The 20,256-nt window shown below is 43.8% G+C and overlaps 1 protein-coding gene across 1 annotated transcript in view; it reads left to right on the top strand.

The window, feature by feature from the left end:
• LOC135504700 (proline-rich transmembrane protein 4-like) overlaps window positions 1–19,674 on the top strand; it is a 34,442-nt gene extending 14,768 nt beyond the window's left edge. The window contains 4 exon segments of the mRNA XM_064923492.1: window positions 4,172–4,675; window positions 4,678–5,088; window positions 6,948–7,271; window positions 15,086–19,674. Of these exon segments, the coding sequence (XP_064779564.1) occupies window positions 4,255–4,675; window positions 4,678–5,088; window positions 6,948–7,271; window positions 15,086–17,115 (3,186 nt within the window). The 5' untranslated portion in view covers window positions 4,172–4,254 and the 3' untranslated portion in view covers window positions 17,116–19,674.
• Window positions 19,675–20,256: the final 582 nt, after the last annotated feature.

Below are 20,256 nucleotides of genomic sequence, written 5' to 3' on the forward strand. Positions count from 1 at the left end.
TCGCTTCCTTGACAACAGCTCTGCACTGCTCTGCAAAGCGCAAGAAGTATGAATACCCTGACTTCTGCTGAGTCCATATCCCCGTAAATGCTGCATGGCCAATGCAGACGTCAGATTGACCATGCACCCAGATGCACACTGCATTTCTCTTTCCAGAATGCGCTGTCTCCCGACAATTTGTGCACATTCATTGATTCATAACTCCGTTGTGTGAATTGTTTGCATTTGATTATTAGTGTATATCAATTCCCCATTACATATATCACCAGATGTACATTTACCGTTAATTTCTATAATTTATAATCCACAATGTTTGTTACTTTGGTTACAGTAATTTATTTTAATATTTTAATAATTTATTATAATATTTTATTATTCCAGACTTCCTGTTGTCATTGTTGGAGTGGACACGTTGATTGCGGAGCGCACAACCTATGCCACACTTGTGAGAAACAAGTTTTGGTTTATTTAATTCCATTTACAAGTTTTGTCAATTTAGTCATTGTCTTTTGTTTAGAGCGCTCCTGTCAATGTTGAGTAAGGTCACGCACACATAGAAGTAGGCCGATAGGCTACGTGGCCTGCACGCAAATGTAGGCATGTAAATGTGCCCGTTTGGGGATCAGATGGTATTTCTGATTGGCTTAATGCACCACCACTAATGACCTGTGGAGCTTCTCAAAGTAATTGTCACGATCGGCGTATGGAGTAGTCTATTATTTTATTGAATGACGAAAAAACACGAGGAACACTTAAACAAAAACACGAACGTGACGCTATGACAACGAGTGCAGACACAGGCAACTACACATAACCCACGAACTACAATACAACACAGGCTACCTAAATATGGCTCCTAATCAGAGACAACGACAAACACCTGCCACTGATTGAGAACCATATCAGGCCAAAACACATAGAAATAGACAAACTAGACATACAACATAGAATGCCCACTCCTATCACACCCTGACCAAACAAAACATAGAAACAAACAACGCAAATCATGGTCAGAGTGTGACAGTACCACTCCGGCCACCTATAGAGGAGGGTCTGGGTGGGCATCTGGCCGTGGTGGTGGCGGCTCTGGCGCGGGACGTGGACCCCACTCTACCATAGTCATTGCCCTCTTCACGGGCCTCTTTAGAGTGATGACCCTCACCTCCGACCTTGGGCCTAAGACCCTAATTAAAGGCCCCACTGGACTGAGGGGCAGCTCCGGACTGAGGGGCAGCTCCGGACTGATTGACGGCTCTGGCAGCTCCGGACTGATTGGCGGCTCTGGCAGCTCCTGGCTGACTGGCGGCTCTGGCAGCTCCTGGCTGACTGGCGGCTCTGGCAGCTCCTGGCTGACTGGCGGCTCTGGCAGCTCCTGGCTGACTGGCGGCTCTGGCAGCTCCTGGCTGACTGGCGGCTCTGTCAGGACAGACGGGAGATGCTAGCAGCTCAGGACAGACGGGAGCACCTGTAGGGATGAGACGGAGAGACAGCCTGGTGCGGGGGGCTGCCACCGCAGGGCTGGTGCATGGAGGTGGCATTGGATAGACCGGACCGTGCAGGCGCACTGAAGCTCTTGAACACCGAGCCTGCCCAACCTTACCTGGTTGAATGCTCCCGTTAGCCAGGCCAGTGCGGCGAGGTGGAATAGCCCGCACTGGGCTGTGCTGGCGAACCGGGGACACCATGCGTAAGGCTGGTGCCATGTACGCCGGCCCGAGGAGACGCACTGGAGACCAGATGCGTAAAGCCGGCTTCATGGCACCTGGCTCGATGCCCACTCTAGCCCAGCCGATACGAGGGGCTGGAATGTACCGCACCGGGCTATGCACACACGCACTGGGGAGACTGTGCACTCCACCAGATAACATGGTGCCTGCCCGGTCCCTCTCTCTCTCCGGTAAGCACGGGAAGTTGGCGCAGGTCTCCTACCTGGCTTCACCACACTCCCCGTGTTGCTCCACCCAATACATTTTTGGGACTGCCTCTCAGGCTTCCAGCCACGCTGCCGTGCTGCCTCCTCATACCGGCGCCAGCTCTGCTTTGGGGCGGCGATATTCCCCTGGCTGTGCCCAGGGTCCTTCGCCATCCAGAATCTCCTCCCAAATCCATGAGTCCTGCGTTCTTTGCCGCTGCATGGTCCATTGTTGGTGGGTTATTCTGTCCGCGGACAGATGCCCACCCAGACCCTCCCCTATAGGTTCAGGTTTTGCGGCCGGAGTCCGCTCCTTTGGGGGGGTGGGTACTGTCATGTTCTGATCATAGTTCTGTTATTTTATTCTTTGTTTTAGTATGGTCAGGGCGTGAGTTGGGGTGGGCAGTCTGTTTGTCTTTCTATGTTGGTTTTTGTGTTCAGCCTAGTATGGTTCTCAATCAGAGGCAGGTGTCGTTAGTTGTCTCTGATTGAGAATCATACTTAGGTAGCCTGGGTTTCACTGTTGGTTTGTGGGTGTTTGTTTCCGTGTGAGTGTTTGTCGCCACACGGTACTGTTTCGGTTTTCATCACATTGTTTTGTATTTCAGTGTTCAGTTCGTTTTTAATAAATCGTCATGAACACTTACCATGCTGCATTTTGGTCCGATCCTTACTCCTCTTCAGACGAAGAGGGAATCTGCCACTACAGTCATGTTTTCTTCACAGCAAACAGCAAGCAAATTAAGTCTGTTTTTACATCCATTGAGAATGACAATATTTCCTCAATGTATTTCAAAAATATTTAAATATCTCAAAAATATCTCCCTTTCAATAACCACTCAGCGTGAATGGGGAAAATGTAATGCTCTGATCCAGTGGGAAACGTCATAAAATGGGCCTACCTTATCAGTGCTTGACTTGGACGGAAATAGGTCCCGGTACTCGTTTTGGGTACTGGTGCTGTTTATATTTAGGTGCATGAACTCCACAATACTTTTGAAATAATATTCTATAAGAGGAACAGGAGCTCAAGCAGGAGAAAATTTGAGGTGCCGGTACTCAGCTCTGGTGAGCTCCTGCCCAAGTCAAGCACTGCTTCTTATCTCTTGCGCAAATTGCCTACAGCGGTGTCTGTCCCGAGCTCACTGGTGCAGGAAACCCTGACAGCCCAGATTTTTTTTTTTACAATTGTAGCAAGTTCACTAGTGCAAGCTTCAGGCTGGACCCAACTTAATAGTTGATACAATGTTTCAAGTTTGTTGCAGAGAGGCCATGTGTAGCCAATGGGATTTATAGGATATTTATTTTTATCAGGATATTTTCTACCTGCAGGCTGCTATTTTTATTTGTTGGCTTTATGTAGGCTATTTTTACATAGTTGGCAAATGGCAATAGATGTTACTTAGATTTGGATAGAATTTCGATTGACCACATGACAATGATTTTGAAATATGAAGATGTTATTATAAATTAAATGAAACTGTTTCACAAAAATGTGCATATGAAAACCATAACTGGCACGCAGATCGGTAGAAATGGCAATATAAATAAGAATTGAACATGAAAAAGGTTGCCGACTCCTCATGTAGCCTATTACTGACAACTTCAGGAGAGTAATGGCAGAATCAGGAGAATAGCTGGGTCAGTTTTTTTTTTTTTGGGGGGGGGGGGTTGGTTGGTTATCTGGTGCCCTCTTGAGGCATTTGTCTTATTTCATCAAACCGCAAACTTTAAGCATCAGACAAGCTCAATGCATATTGTTGATTTTATAAAAACACATACAGTATATATGGAATGTCAGGTGACTGTGTGGAGAGGATTGTCTATATATTGAAAAATACACGTTTAAAAATGTCCAGCAATCAATTCAGGTCGAAAGAACAGACGACTTTTGGTCGACAAAGATTATTTTTTAGTCGGGGACAGCCCAAAATGTTTTTCAATTAATCCCGTGGAATGGGTTGCCAACTGGAGGAATGGGTTGCCAACTGGAGATTGTTAAAAGAAATATGTTATTTCACTCATTTATTCATTCATTCATTCATTTGTGTATGCTGCTTATGTGGTTTCATGTGTGGTCCCCGAGAGCTGTACGTACGAAGTTAATGTGTAAAGGAAATATGGAGAGGCAATCATGTGTGCTCTGCGGAAGTGACATTTTATTCCCCGCATCCAGAGGCCGTGGCGCACATGTTACAATATTCACTCCTATACTGAGTTAACCTCATCCATCATTCTCTGTTCTGTCTGTGTCTACAGAGCCCAGTATGAGGATGGTGTGACAGACGGATGGAAAGACAAATAGAGGGACTGTAGAAATCATTACCCTCAACAGCCAGACCATGGCCACTGCATCCATCCTCACCCTCCTCCTCCTCCTCCTCTCCTCTCTCCATCCCTCTTCTGGCCAGGTGATCGTGAGCTCCTCCTCCTCATCCTCCTCTCTTCCAGACCCTGTCATCACGCCATCCCTCAAACCCAGTCTGCCCTCCTCTCGTCCCAGAGGTCGGAGCGACGGGTCTGTCAGAGTGATCAACACGGATTGGCCCACAGAGGGAGGCGGTAGGGGGGAAGGGGGCTCTGACCTGGGACAGGGTGGGGGGGAAATGGGCTCTCCCACAACACAGACTAGAACTATAGACCTCAATCAATCCCATTCCCCCTCTCAGAAACTCAACATTGGGTCTGCCCAAAGCCAGTCCACTTCTGTTGAGGCTAGGACAGGTACTATGGTAACCCCAGAACCAAGTGGGGTTGCATCTGCAAAGGACCAACCGTGCTCCCACCCACCAAATCCTCAGGTGCTGAGCCAGTGACATCAGGGGGCAGGGAATCTGATGGACCAATCGTACCAAAGGATGTAGATGATTGGCAGATGACTGGATCAGGAAGTGAATTTGTCCCTACAGTGATGGCTGTTGTGAAGAAAGAGTCACCGGTTGCCTTGACAACGTCAGATGGAATGGCACAGTTCCGGCCACAGGCTCAGACGGCTTTCAGCGGAGGGCCATCATCCAAGATGGCCGAAGCACAGATGACCCCGACGGTCAGCCTCACTGTCCAGCCCCGCCTATCTGCCCTGACAACAGCCAAAACAATCCTTTCCACACAGTCACCTGACATTAGATTGACAGTCGTCACTGTGGTGTCAACAGTCCGTGGAGGAGTAGTGACAGGTGAGTACCTAAAGATAAACTTTTGACTGGTACTGTACATATAAGTTTATTTAGACTATTTTCTATGTTGTAGAATAACAGTGAAGACATCAAAACTATGAAATAACACATGGAATCATGTAGTAACCAAAAAAGTGTTATATTTAAGATTCTTCAAAGTAGCCACCCTTTGCCTTGATGACAGCTTTGCACCCTCTTGGCATTCTCGCAACCAGCTTCATGAGGTAGTCACCTGGAATGCACTTCAATTAACTGGTGTGCCTTGTTAAAAGATAATTTGTAGAATTTCTTTCCTTAATGCATTTGAGCCAATCAATTGTGTTGTGACAAGGTAGCTGTGGTATACAGAAGATAGCCCTATTTGGTAAAATACCAAGTCCATATTATGGCAATAACAGCTCAAATAAGAAAAGAGTAACAACAGGCCATCATTACTTTAAACATAAAGGTTAGTCAATCTGGAAAATTTCAAGGACTTTGAAGTTTCTTCAAGTGCAGTCGCAAAAACCATCAAGCACTATGATAGAACTGGCTCTCATGAGGACCGCCACAGGAAAGGAAAACCCAGAGTTACCTCTGCTGCAGAGGATAAGGTCATTAGAGTTACCAGCCTCAGAACTCTGTTATTAACTGCATCTCAGATTGCATCCCCAATAAATGCTTCAGAGTTCCACTGACAGACACATCTCAACATCAACTGTTCAGAGGAGCCTGCATATATTTCATGGTCAAATTGCTGCAAAGAAACCACTACTAAAGGACACCAGTAAGAAAAAGGGACTTGCTTAGGCTAAGAAACACGAGCAAATGATAGTAGACCGGTGGAAATCTGTCCTTTGGTCTGATGAGTCCAAATGTGAGATTTTTGGTTCCAACCGCCATGTCTTTGTAAGACGTAGAGTAGGTGAACGGATGATCTCTGCATGTGTGGTTCCCACCATGAAGCATGAAGGAGGAGGTGTGATGGTGTGGGGGTGCTTTGCTGGTGACACTGTCAGTGATTTATTTAGAATTCAAGGCACACTTAACCAGCATGGTTACCACAGCATTCTGCAGCAATATGCCATGCCATCTGGTTTGTGCTTAGTGGGACTATCATTGTTTTTCCAACAAGACACTAACCCAAAACACACCTCCAGGGTTATTTGACCAAGAAGGAGAGTGATGGAGTGTTTCATCAGATGACCAGATTACCTGTCCTCCACAATCACCCGACCTCAACCCAATTGAGATGGTTTGGGATGAGTTGATCCAAAGAGTGAAGGAAAAGCAGCCGATAAGTGCTCAGCATATGTGGGTACTCCTTCAAGTCTGTTGGAAAAGCATTCCTCATGAAACTGGTTGAGAGAATGCCAAGAGTGTTCAAAGCTGTCATCAAGGCAAAGGGTGGCTACTTTGAAGAATCAAAAATATATTTTGGTCGTCTTCTGTATACCACCCCTACCTTGTCACAACACAACTGATTGGCTCAAATGCGTTAAGAAGGAAAGAAATTCCACAAAGGGTGGCTACTTTGAAGAATCTCAAATATAAAATAGATTTTGATTTGTTTAACACTTTTTTTGGTTACTACATGATTCCATAGTTGTGATGTCTTCACTATTACTCTATAATGTAGAATATAGTACAAATAAATAAAAAAAATCCTTGAATGAGACTGGTAGTGTAGTTTCAGAGGAATATGTTTTTAGAAGTACGAGTGGAGTAGTAGACGTTCATCCATAACTGGAGCTGAGTACTGTGTTATAATCTCTGAGTGGTTCTTTATCATGTTGTTAGATCTTTTGAGTAGTATTGGAGTGACATTTATGTAGTTGTCAGCAGAGGGGCTGCTTCATGTCTCTTGTGTCTTTCTTCAGGTAATATGACAGCTAACACTACTATAGCCACAGACGGACCAATAGTAGGACAGACCTCCACTGTGACATCACCATCTCCCATAGCAACCACTCCTGGCTCAACCAATCATCAGCCAAAGTCAGCGGCACCTCAGGGAACCACTCCCAGCTCAACCAATCAACAGCCAAGTACCACAGCACAAGGAGCAACCACCACAACTAAAACCAATACGACGACAACAAAAGAAGAACCCAGAAATACTTCAATAAGCACAACCAATCAACCGACAAAGGCTACTGAACCAGGAAGAACTACCAGTACCACCAAACAGTCGGCCAAGACAGGTAGAGAAAGTAGGCTTTTGGGTGTTGGAGTTCCCTGGGTGTAAATCAAAAGCCGCTTTGACTGGGCCTAAGTTTCCTTTTTATTTATGCAGCTGGAGTTTTTACTGTAAGTTCCTGGAAGAGGCTCAAAGGAGGGAAGAGGCAGAGACAGAGTAGGCAAGAGAGGGATGGAAAGTGGATGTGCCCAGGGTAGACTCAGGCAGGATGGAGAGGAAGATGGACAGAGAGAAGAGCATAGAAACAATGTAGCACACTCTTAAAAGTAAATATGCCTGGAACACCTTTTGGGTTGCTACACCGATTAAATATTTTTAAAATATATCAGAAGAATGGAGGTGTGGCTTATTGGAGGTGTGGCTTTCAGATAATTATTTTTGGCCACCCATTAGAGTAAATGTAATTCCTGTTCATCATGTTAAGTTTGTACACTACAAATAAAGTTATAAAAATTGAGTGTTTATGCATATTACATATTTTAATATAACATTAACATAGCTGACTACATATAGTAACTATTCCTAGTTTGGGATTTGACTAGGCACTTGGGAACTCATAAACCTCTGTAAGCCTCATTGAAGCTACAAAACGGTCAATGTTCAACCTTAATATGACAATACAACTGAAGAGATTAACAGGAATTACATTTACTCTAACGGTAGGCTAAAAAGTATCTATCAGAAAGCCACACACCATGCTACATTGAAACATTAAAGGGTCCTCCAATAAACCCACAACTAATGGAAGGTGCAAATATGAACCATTGACTAGCCATGCTTCCTTGAGGATCTCCAAGGGTTCCTTCAAATTCTAAGATCGTAGAGAATAGAAGAGAAAGAGATAAAGGATTAAAGAGTGATGCTGAGAGTTTGAACAATGGAAGGGGATAGGGAGGACATAGGAGGTAGTGAGTGAAAGATAAAGTAAGGCAGAAGGACTGGTAAGGGTATAGAAAGTACACGGTTAATAATGAAAACGAGATGGATGAGAGAGTGATGGAGAACAGGAAGAAGTAGAGGAGAGGAAAAGCAGACAGAAAAGGAAAATAATGACACGTGGGGTCTCTTTGATACTATCAGGACAACATTTGAGCCACGTTTAAACAACTCTCCATTTGGTCTGTTGTCCCCAGGAGTGTACTGAAACTGAACGACTATGCCTCTTTACAGAACACTGAGGTTGATAGGTTAACTAAAGGCTCATAATAATGAAAACAGAGAGATGCTTATACAGTATGTGCTTTCATATGTATTTTGTGTGTTGGCACATGGGTTGGTCTTGTTAGTGTGTGTGTGTGTGTGTGTGTGTGTGTGTGTGTGTGTGTGTGTGTGTGTGTTAGAGAGTGGGGACTTCCAAGTGCCTCCAATTGTGAAATTTGAGCAGCACATCTGGGACATGTCTGAGTCCTGCTGCTCAGAAAGTGGGGAGTGTAGATAACATCTCTGGGATATGTGGGACGGTAGCGTCCCACCTCGCCAACAGCTAGTGAAATTGCATGGCGCCAAATTCAAAACAACAGAAATCCCATAATTAAAATTCCTCAAACACACAAGTATTTTACACCATTTTAAAGATAGCCACAGTGTCCGATTTCAACAAGGCTTTACTGCGAAAGCACAACGGTAGAGTTTGTTAGGTCAGTACCGAGTCACCAAAAGCAGAAATAGAGATAAAATTAATCACTAACCTTTGATGATCTTCATCAGATGACACTCATTGTTACACAATGCATGTATGTTTTGTTCGATAAAGTTCATATTTAAATCAAAAACCTCAGTTTACATTGGCGCGTTATTTTCAGTAGTTCCAAAACATCCGGTGATTTTGCAGAGAGCCACATCAATTTACATAAATACTCATAATAAACATTGCTGAAAGATGCAGAAAGTGTTATGCATGGAATTTTAGATCTACTTCTCCTTAATGCAACCGTTGTGTTAGATTTCAAAAAAACTTTACGGAAAAAGCACACCATGCAATAATCTGAGTACAGCGCTTAGACACAAAAACAAGCCATACAGATATCCGCCATGTTATGGAGTCAACAGAAGTCAGAAATAGCATTATAAATATTCACCTACCTTTGATGATCTTCATCAGAATGCACTCCCAGGAATCCCAGTTCCACAATAAATGTTTGATTTGTTCGATAATGTCCATCATTTATGTCCAAATACCTCCTTTTTGTTCACGCATTTAGTACACAATCCAAACTCACGAGGCGCGGGAAAGTCCAGGCGAAAGTTCAGACGGAAAATCATATTACAGTTTGTAGAAACATATCAACTGAAGTATATAATCAATCTTCAGGATGTTTTTATCATAAATCTTCAATAATGTTTCAACCAGATTTCCTTTGTCTGTAGAAATGCAATGGAACGCAGCTAATTCTCACGTGAGTGCATGTGATCAGCTTATGACACTCTGCCAGACCCCTGACTCAATCGGCCCTCATTCCCCCCTCCTTCACAGTAGAAGCCTCAAACAAGGTTCTAAAGACTGTTGACATCTAGTGGAAGCCTTACGAAGTGCAATATGACCCCATAGACACTGTATATTCGATAGGCAATGAGATGAAAAATGACCAACCTCAGATTTCCCACTTCCTGGTTGGATTTTTTCTCAGGTTTTTGCCTGTCATATGAGTTCTGTTATACTCACAGACATCATTCAAACAGTTTTAGAAATTGCAGCGTGTTTTCTATCCAAATCTACTAATTATATGCATATTCTAGCTTTTATGGCTGAGTAGCAAGCAGTTTACTCTGGGCACCTTTTTATCTAAGCTACTCATAACTGCCCCCCAGTCCCAAAGAAATTAAGAGAAGGGAGTTACACAAATGTGAGAGGTTGTGTGTGCCTTGAATATTGTGTTCGATAGACCAACGAGTGAGAATGTCTGTAGACCATCGCTGCGACTGTCAGTTTTCTTGTCGCACAGACATGAAAAAAGTCTCTGTGACTGTCGCAATGTTGTCATGGTTACCAGACTGCCACAGCAACCAGACCAAATCCTCCTGTAACAAGATGATGCAGCGGTTGTAAATTCTCAGATAGAATGAACTACTTTTTTATTTCTTCACATTGTGGCAGTAAGGTGTTTTCTGTAAGCTCACCATTACCTTGTAAATAATGTGGGTTTATTTTCCTGTAATAATAAACAAAAAGTAGTTGTCAGCTATACTCTGGTCATTATTTGAACTGGCTAGCCAGCTAGAATGAACAAAAGCATTGTTTAGAAATAGCTTTTGGTTGCCTGGCTTGCTAGGTTGACATTTACTGAATGCTATTTGGAGACCTGGACTGCTGATATAATCATCTCGCTAGGACAATTGTCTACAGACATGTCGATAGACGGACTGTAAACCAGCCTTTAAACTTTTTTCTTGTCTGTGCAACCGTGAAACTGACAGTCGCAATCTAATTGTCTACAGACATGTTGTTAGACCACGTATAAGCTGGCCTTTAGGACTCAAAGAGCTCTGAGTGTTCTGTTCACCATTTCTTTACTTCTCCAAGTGTGTGTGCGTTCTTGCGTGCGTCAGCTAGTGAGCACGCACGTGTGCGTGTGTGTGTGTTTGTCTTTAGAGAAGGCTGGGAGAGACTGGTAGAATTTACAATTACAAATTGTCTGAGATTAAAGTTGAGCCAAACCCCATCTATTTCTCGTTTGGACAGCATACAGTGCATTTGGAAAGTATTTAAACCTTTTTCTACATTTTGTCACGTTACAGCCTTATTCAAAAATGGATTAAATAAAAATATTTCCACGTCAAACTACACACAATTAATTAACTACACATAATTAAAATGTGAAAACAGGTTTTTAGAAATTTTAGCAAATGTATTCAAAATAAAAACGGAAATACCTCATTTACATAACTATTCAGACCCTTTGCTATGAGATTTGAAATTGACCTCAGGTGCATCCTGTTTCCATTGATCATCCTTGAGATGTTTCTACAACTTGATGAGGTGACCAGGAACCCAATGGTAACTCTGACAGAGCTCCAGAGTTCCTCTGTGGTGATGGGAGAACCTTCCAGAAGGACAACCATCTCTGCGGCAAACAAAATTCTCTGGTCTGATGAAACCAAGAATGCCATCCCCACAGCCTGAATGCCAAGTGTTATGTCTGGAGGAAACCTGGCACCATCCCTACGGTGAAGCATGGTGGTGGCAGCATCATGCTGTGGGGATGTCTTTCAGCGATTGAGGGAAAGATGAACGGAGTAAATTACAGAGAAATGCTTGATGAAATCCTGCTCAGGACCACAGACTGGGATCAAAGTTCACCTTCCAACAGGACAACGTCCCTAAGCACACAGACAAGACAATGCAGGAGTGGCATCGGGACAAGTTACTGAATATCCTTGAGTGGCCCAGCCAGAGCCCGGATTTGAACCCGATCGAACATCTCTGGAGAGTCTTGAAAATAGTTGTGCAGCCACGCTCCCTATCCAACCTGACAGAGCTTGAGATGATCTGCAGAGAAGAATGGAAGAAACTCCCCAAATACAGGTGTGCCAAGCTTGTAGCGTCATACCCAAGAAGACTCAAGGTTGTAATCGCTGTCAAAGGTGCTTCAACAAAGTACAGAGTAAAGTGTCTGAATACTTTGTTTTTCCTTTGTGATTATGGGGTTATTGTGTGTAGATTGATGAGGGATTTAAAAAAAAAATTTTTTTAGAAAAGGCTGTAATGTAACAAAATGTGGGAAAAGTCAAGGGGTCTGAATTACTTTCCGAATGCATTGTAAGTTGTGTTATGGTAGTCCACCCGGTCAGTGTTATCTTAGTGTTTAAGCTCTGGTGGTTGGAGGGGATGAATGGAATTGTGATTGGAGTGTTTTTGGCTTTACTGGGCTTAACAGGATAAGGTGGAGCTCTCTGGGGAAATGATTTGCTTGTTTTACCTTGAACTGCAGATCGTGTTATGTATGTGCATTTTCATGTGTGAACACATGTACGTGTGTGTGTCAGAGAGAGAGCGAGAGAGTGTGTGAAGGGAGGGGGAACAGGCATATGTGATAGATATTGTGGCAGGTCTTTGATAGTTTCAGTTTGTGTCATGTGCTTCATTCTCCATTCCCACAGATATATTATGTGCTATACAGGATTTTTTTCAAAAATTTTCATTGTAATTTCTGAAATTTTCATTTATTTTTATTGAACCTTTATTTAACTAGGCAAGTCAGTTAAAAACAAATTCTTATTTGTAATGATGGCCTACCCCGGCCAAACCCTAACCCGGACGACGCTGGGCAAATTGTGCGCCGTCCATAACAGTGTGCCGTCCATAACAGTGCGCCGTCCATAACATTTCTTTTATCACGACGTGATAAAAAATATATATATATATAAATATTTTTTGGGTTTAAATGCTCATAAGAGTGTGGTAAATGTGTACATTTTCCTGTTTTAAATATATATTGTTCAAAACAAGCTGTTCAGTTACTTACTACTCCGCCCCTCAGAGACTGCCAGCAGCTCCATAGGCCTTGCGAACATTGCTTGGATTGTTTTGACAGCTTTTTACTATTAGGGGGAACTGCCCTAATGAAATTGCAGGAGTTCATAGCATAAATTATAACAGCACAAAGTAAGGGGACCGTCCTGGCGCTTTCAAATGTGCGTCCATTCAGTCAGAACTTAAAGGGCAAATAAAGGTGTGTTGACTGTGTTAAAGGCACTGAACTGTCTTGTTTGCTGAATGAGCAAATGAAATAGGCAGTGGCATGGTGCATATAGCCATAGAAGCACAGCGACTATGCCTCAATGCAGTCGTGGTCGTGGCTTATTGGGGGTGTGGCCATCTTGTGAGAGTGAATGTCATTCCAGTTCATCTGCTCTTTTTTATTTATTCAAATCTGACTAACCCAGTGCACTGCTTGCTACAAATTCTACAGTGCCTTCAGAAAGTTTTCCTACCCCTTGACTTATTCAGTCACTGTCATGCCTTGGTCTTAGTATTTTGTGTTTTAGTTAATTAGTTGGTCAGGCCAGGGTGTGACATGGGTTTATTGTTTGTTGTAATTCTTAGTGGGGTTTTTGGTTTTATTGGGATTGTAGCTGATTAGGGGTGTGTGTCACATAGGTTTGGCTGCCTGAGGCGGTTCTCAATCAGAGTCAGGTGATTCTTGTTGTCTCTGATTGGGAACCGTATTTAGGTAGCCTGGGTTTCACTTTGTATTTCGTGGGTGATTGTTCCTGTCTCTGTGTAGTTTCACCAGATAGGTGTAATTAGGTTTCACGGTCCGTTTTGTTGTTTTTGTATTTATATTCAGTTATTTCATGTACCACGATTGTTTCATTAAAAACATGAGTAACCAACACGCTGCATTTCGGTCCGACTCTCATTCAACAAACGAAGAACGCCGTTACAGTCACAGCCTGAATTCAAAATGGATTAAATAGATTTTCTTCTCACCCATGTACACACGATACCCCATAATGACAGTTTAAATGTTTTGAAAATTAAATAAAGAAATATCTAATTTACATAAGTATTCATAGCCCTGAATCAATTCGTTAGAATAACCTTTGGAAGTGATTGCACACCTGGATTGTACAATAATTGCACATGATTATCTAAATGCACATTAAATCTTTAAGCTCTGTCAAGTTGGTTGTTTGTCATTGCTAAACAGACATTTCAAGTATTGCCATATACTTTCAAGCTGTTTTAAGTCAAAACTTTAACTAGGCCACTCATTCAATGTCATCTTGGTAAGCAACAGTGTATATTTTGCCTTGTGTTATTGTCCTGCTGAAAGGTGAATCTGTCTCCCAATGTATGTTGGAAAGCAGACTGATCCAGGTTTTCCTCTCATCTTTAACACATACTGTATGTACTTTAAGAAAGTAGTGTGCGCATCACACACACTTACACATCAGATGCACACACACACACAATATTGTACAATATTTGCACATTATTCATAAAAAAATATTCAAGCTCTGCCAAGTTGGTTGTTGATCATTGCTAGACAGCTATTTTCAAGTCCTGCAATATATTTTCAAGCCCATTTAAGTCAAAAATGTCACTTTTAAAATAATAATGTGCAAATATTGTACAATCCAGGTGTGCAAAGATCTTAGAGAGTTACCCAGAAAGACTAACAGTTGGAAATGCTGCCAAAAGCGATTGTATCATGTGTTGACTCAGGGGTGTAAATACTTAACGAAATTAGATAATTATGTATTTAATTTTCAATACATTTCCAAAAATGGATAAAAACATGCTTTTACTTTATCACTTTGAATTCAGGCTGTAACACAGCAAAATATGGAATAAGTCAGGAGATATGAATACTTTCTGATTATGTCAAGAGATGATCTCATCAATTACACAATCTAGTAGTAAGCAGTGAGCTCCTATCAGGGAGAGGAAGAGGTGGAGAGAGACTATTTACTATTTGGATTGTTTGTGAGGGCTGTTTGGAGTTGAAAGAGGTGAACTGTTTCACAATTACCCTTTGTGATTTTTGCCCTCATTGGAAAAGACTGTTGACAAAGTTGAAATATTGAGTGTTGAGTGTCCTTTGGCCTGGTAGGAGAAAAGAAGGCCAAGATATTCAACTCCCTGTGGGTTATTTGTTGCCTTGTGGAGGAGAACCTGCTGTGCTTTCAATACACTCTTCTCATAGGAAATTAGCCCCCTCTAGTGGGGTAGATGGTCCACTGTATGTGTCCACTTGTTTTAGCTGGGTTCTGCTCTATGAAAGAAAGTGTATTTGAGTATTATTGTCAATCATAACAATCATGTTTTGGGACAGTTCAATATGATGAATTAACCATTTCTCTCTCTGCCTCCAGGGATGACCCCTCTCCACATCACCCCTACTCTACATATAGTCAGAGAGCGGTACATCCCCAAAAATGACACCCGCCCAGTTCAGAGGAACCACTCTATCAGAGGAACCACTCTGGGCCGCCCTCACCTCCACCCATTCTCCTCTCCCTCCTCCACTCTCAGCTCCTTAACTTCACCCAACGGCACCTCTCTCCTGTGGGATGACCTGAGAAGGACGCTGGGCTTCGCCTGGGGGCTCCATGTCTACGGCTCGTCTGTCCTCTTCCTGCTCTTCCTGGCTGGAGCGACCCTGGCTCTGGTCCTATCCCCTAGCATGCACTGCCCTCACCGTGGTGCGCTGGTCCTGGCCAACACCCTCCTCCTCCTGGCGGGCGCAGCCAGGGCAGCTATGTGCCTGATTGACCCATACGGAACAAGGAAGATTCTTCCACGGTCTACATTGACTGCCCTTTATAACCTCCCTCTGCCGTTACTGGTGTGGGCTCAGGCTGCACTGGTGCTGCTCGCCATGAAGGGGGCAGGTGTGAGTCTGCTGCCATCTGCTCTGGAGCGCCCTCCTCTGGTGGCTGTGTTGGCTGTATTACAGTGCACCCTGCTGCTGGCTGCTGACCTGCTCTCCCCAGCCCTGTCCCCAGCCGTGCCTGTTACCCTGCAATCTCTATCTCTCTGCTGGGGCCTGGCACTCTGTCTGGGCTTCCTGTGCTATGTCTTCCCCAGCCTCCGCCACCCGCCCACCCAGTCACCTGTCCCAGAGGAGGGGAGGGCAGTTGAAGCTTGGCCGGGGGGTAGGAGGGCAGGGTCGGTGGTGGGTCGTGTGCTGGTGTTGTCTGCCCTCCTAGGGGCATTGTGCTGTGGGCTCCATGTCCACGCCACCATGTGGCTCTACGGGATGTTGGGGGACTGGAGGCGCTTCTGCTGGGACTGGTGGCTGGTGCACTTCTGGGCCCGGCTTTTGGAGCTGGCCTGGGCCTTTTCTCTCATTCTCTTGGGCTCCTGGGTGTTCTGGAGGCCCCAGAGGGCCCAAGGGAGAGGAGAGGAGGGAGCAGTGGAGAGCAGGGGGGGAGGAGATCTCCCCTCACCTGGACAGTCATCTGGGTCGACTCATAAACACACCTGCTGGGCCAGGATAGTCAAGAGCCTGACGGGGAAGCCCTGTGGGAAGTCAAAGAGTAACGGAGTGGGAGGGATAGGAGTAAGAGGGGGCGGGGCGGGGGAGCTGCCTAATAACTGGGCAGGGCAGGAGCGCTCAGGGGCTGACATCAGCAAGAGTCTGATCAGAAACCAGAACCGTGAGGCTCCACCATCACTCCCCCGTGGCGTCAAGGACAGCAACCGTGGACGTAACCAGAGGAGCAGGTCTGCAGAAAATGGGGTGTCGGACAGGTCCACAGGATCTCTGTTCCAGGCGTTAGGCCACCCCCCACTGCACTTGCTTAGCGGCAGCCTGGAGCAGGAGAAGGAGTCAGGGGTGTCTCTGTATGAGTTTGACCTGCGACCCCCCTCCCCCATCGACCTGAGCCGCAGCATCGATGAGGCCCTGCACCAAAAGCACCTCCTCCATGGGGGCAGCCTGTTTCAGCCCCTGTGCGCCCCCTCACCCACTCCCTTCCCGGGCTCAGCTGTCAGTCAGGGGGGCCCCTGGCTCCGCGGGGACACCGACCCACAGATCTCTGACAGCAGTGAAGATCGCTTAGCCTGTACAGATTCCTCCGTGCCACTTGGGGGCAGTGTGCTCAGCAGTGTTCCAAACAGGCAGGTCACTGCTCCCCCCACGCCCTCTCACCAGGGGCACTGCTGGGCCGGGGACGGGGGAGCCAGTGTCCCCTCCTCAGTTTCCTGTCCCATCTCCCTGCACCCCTCCAAGGAGCATCTTGGGGATGAGGGGGAAGTCAACACAACGCTGTTCCTCACCCCAGACACTAAGAACCAGAGGGGGAGGGTAAAGAGGGAGGGAACGGGAGGGAAGAGTTACCTTGTGGTCAACAGGCAGGATGACTTAGCCAGCATCAGCAGTGAGATTAGTGACCTCTGAACCCATAACTCTAACCCAGGACATCAGGACCAGTGACCAAGCCCCAAGCAAAACCATCAAAAAACAAACTTACATAAGACCTTAGACTTAAAGTTATTACCTATGTGTTATCTAGTCAACAAGACTTTATCATAAACATTGACTCAACTACATGAGGAATGTTACGTGAATCATGGACAGAGGACCTATTTTGAGAAGATGAGGGAAAATACATAAAAGCTTTCATATCCCCTGAGTAAAAACAGATGTCCTATATGGGACATTATCCAGTGTTTTCTCTAAATGTGAGTGGTTCAAATGTATTTATGGCACAGGTGTGGCTAACCTGACTCAGATTCTTGTGCAAACAACAGAACACACACACAAACACACGCCTACAGATACACACCTGTGTACATTTGATTAACCCGCTGCATTTCAAGCATCACATACATCAGCACATACTGTACATTCACTCCTTGTAGCACTATTATTTAATTAAGGTGGTGCTGAGCGAACAGAAGAATGGATTGATACATGATTCATATTGGTGACTACCCAGGGATTCCTTAAAATATTTATTGGTCATCTCTCTACCATTCCCTCTGTGAATCTGTTGCCAGCCATGTATGTTAAATATGAACGTCGCGTCTCCTTCCGTTCTGAAAGCCCCTGTTAAAAATTCCTTTATATGAATTTATTCACTTTGTTTGCTTTGATAGTATTAATTTGCTGTCCTTGATATTTGAACTTGATGCATACGTTCATGTGTTTTTAAGAGTTGTGCCATACACATTGATCACAGTGTTGGTTGATTTCAAGTTATGCTTAAAAATACATTAATAACACATTACCTGACTGACAACAGTGGTCTTTATCCATATTTCCTCTCGCAGGAAGTTCGTGTAGCAGTCCACATGCATAGGATTGCTGCTAATCGGCTCATAATTGAGTTGTTGCTTCAGTAGTTTGCCTTGTATGTAAATGTGATGTTTATTAGGAAAAACAACTGAACTGACACGCAGAAAGAAAGTGCATTATCCTGTGAAACTGTGGCTGATGCCCGGAGCTGAAGCTAAAATAGTTCCTGCTAAAAGCAGACATTTTAGTTTGAAAATGATGCTGATACATTTCACCTGCTGATTGTGTGTGGTACATTCTATCATCACGGACTGTCAAAGCCTATGACTGCATTTTGTAACACTCAATATAACTGACATCAGTATAAACATACCCACAATATTTTATCAGTTGCAGCATATCTGTGCACACCGTGAACTTTTTGTATTTTTTAGCTATGCTCCTTGCTCCATACAGCTAAGCAGCTATATTTAATTATACTTGCCTACTGTACTATGAACTACAACACTTCTGTACTGTAGTACGCTACAGCCTAGACATGAGCACTCTAGGCAGAAATATTTTTACTACTCAAGAGGAAAATATCAAGTATATTATATAACGTAAGAAAGTATGTATGTTATTTTTGGATCTTTGTAAATAAAGGTGCACTTCAAAAATGATCAAAAGGTATTTACTGTGAAGACAATCTGAAGTGGTCTTACTGCAGTCTTTGAAGCGTTGAACAAGAGTTATCTGCCAAGAGAGTGATGACTGGTCATGGCTTATGGGGGAATATTGGGAACAGTGACTGTCCAGCCCTAATTTCTGATATGCAGGGCTCCGTTCAGGATAGAAGTGTTGAAATAAGTTTCACAACAAACAATACCAGGGATTGCAGTAGACGTTGGCATTTCATTTTTAGGGGTTAAATGGCAGTGGCACTCTCTAATTTGGAGCTGTGTCCATTTTAAAATTATACTGAACAAAGCCCAGGAGTCGACCCTCAGTCCCATATCTCCTTTTGAGACCTGGGTTGAGCAAAATAGGCACAAAATGGGAGAAGATATTTTGAAACGGAGTAAAATGGGGAGGTACTAGATCACCTCCAATAAGAAACTCTTTTTTCTTTAGATTTAAAATCCTTCCAAATGTGTCATACCGAACACGGCCTGGGTCCCTGTGCGACAGGATCAGCTGTTTTCTGCCTCTTTCAGGGTCATTGCAGTCTCTCTGTGACGTGAAATGATTGACTTGTTTAATATTTACAGTACAGTACAATGGGGTGGTGCTGTTGTCCACATTCCAATGACCCCATCTGATTTCAGTATACTTTGCTGTTTCTCCATTCACTTTCAGCTTGAGGTACTGTAGAAATCATCTTTATAACTACACGTTTAGGATCAGATCACCCTACCTCCAATTCTAACCATAACCATTTGGATGGATGACGAATATCTGACCCTCTATCCGTGATCTGGGACAACTTCTGCCTTCTCCTTCATTGCATTATGGGGTTGGGTTAGAAGGACCTTCAGCAGTGATGGGGATGTTTGTGTTGTTTGTGCCATAGTACAGCAAACCAATCAGTCCTCCTCTGTGAACAGTCATCACAGTGCAGAAGTAGAGATTTTCCAACATATTCATTTAATTAATTTGCTAATTGACTGTTTCTATATAAAATTGTATTATATTGTGTTGCGGCATCTTATCTGGTTTCAAATAAATATGAGAAATATTTTAAAATAATCTGAAATTATGTGTTATTACTTAGACAGTGTGTCTTTGCTCTCAATACTGCCAATACAGTATTATGTGTTATTACACTTGTAGTACAGGTCTTAAATGTCACAGCATGTAAATTGCTTTAGATAATGAAGGCAGTCCTATATTATTATACAGCTCATTAATTTACTTGTTTATTATCTCATTCACTTAATCTTTCCATCCATTAATATTTTTAGGAAGTTGTTCTTGTGTCCTTGGCATTACAGGCCACATGAGTGAGTGAGAGAGAGAGGTATATAACAGAGAAACATAGAGGACAAGCATAAATGTACGCAGACGGTACCCTGGAGTTCTGCTCCCAGATGGACTTGGGCAGCAACTGGACTGGGAGATGAGTCTTGAGGTGAGGAGAGGTGGTTAACTTGTCCAGAACCTCCACCCCCAGGACAAACAGTAGAGTAATAAAGTAGCTGTTTGATGGTCATAAACAACGTCATATCCATTTTTTTTTACAGTGAAATTACAAAATAGCAGAAGTAAATGTTGAAGATTTCCAATTCTCTATTATAAACTGAAGGGAAAAGTGGAATGTGC

Source organism: Oncorhynchus masou, chromosome 18 (genome assembly GCF_036934945.1).
Source record: "Oncorhynchus masou masou isolate Uvic2021 chromosome 18, UVic_Omas_1.1, whole genome shotgun sequence".
NCBI classification, from domain to species: domain Eukaryota; kingdom Metazoa; phylum Chordata; class Actinopteri; order Salmoniformes; family Salmonidae; genus Oncorhynchus; species Oncorhynchus masou.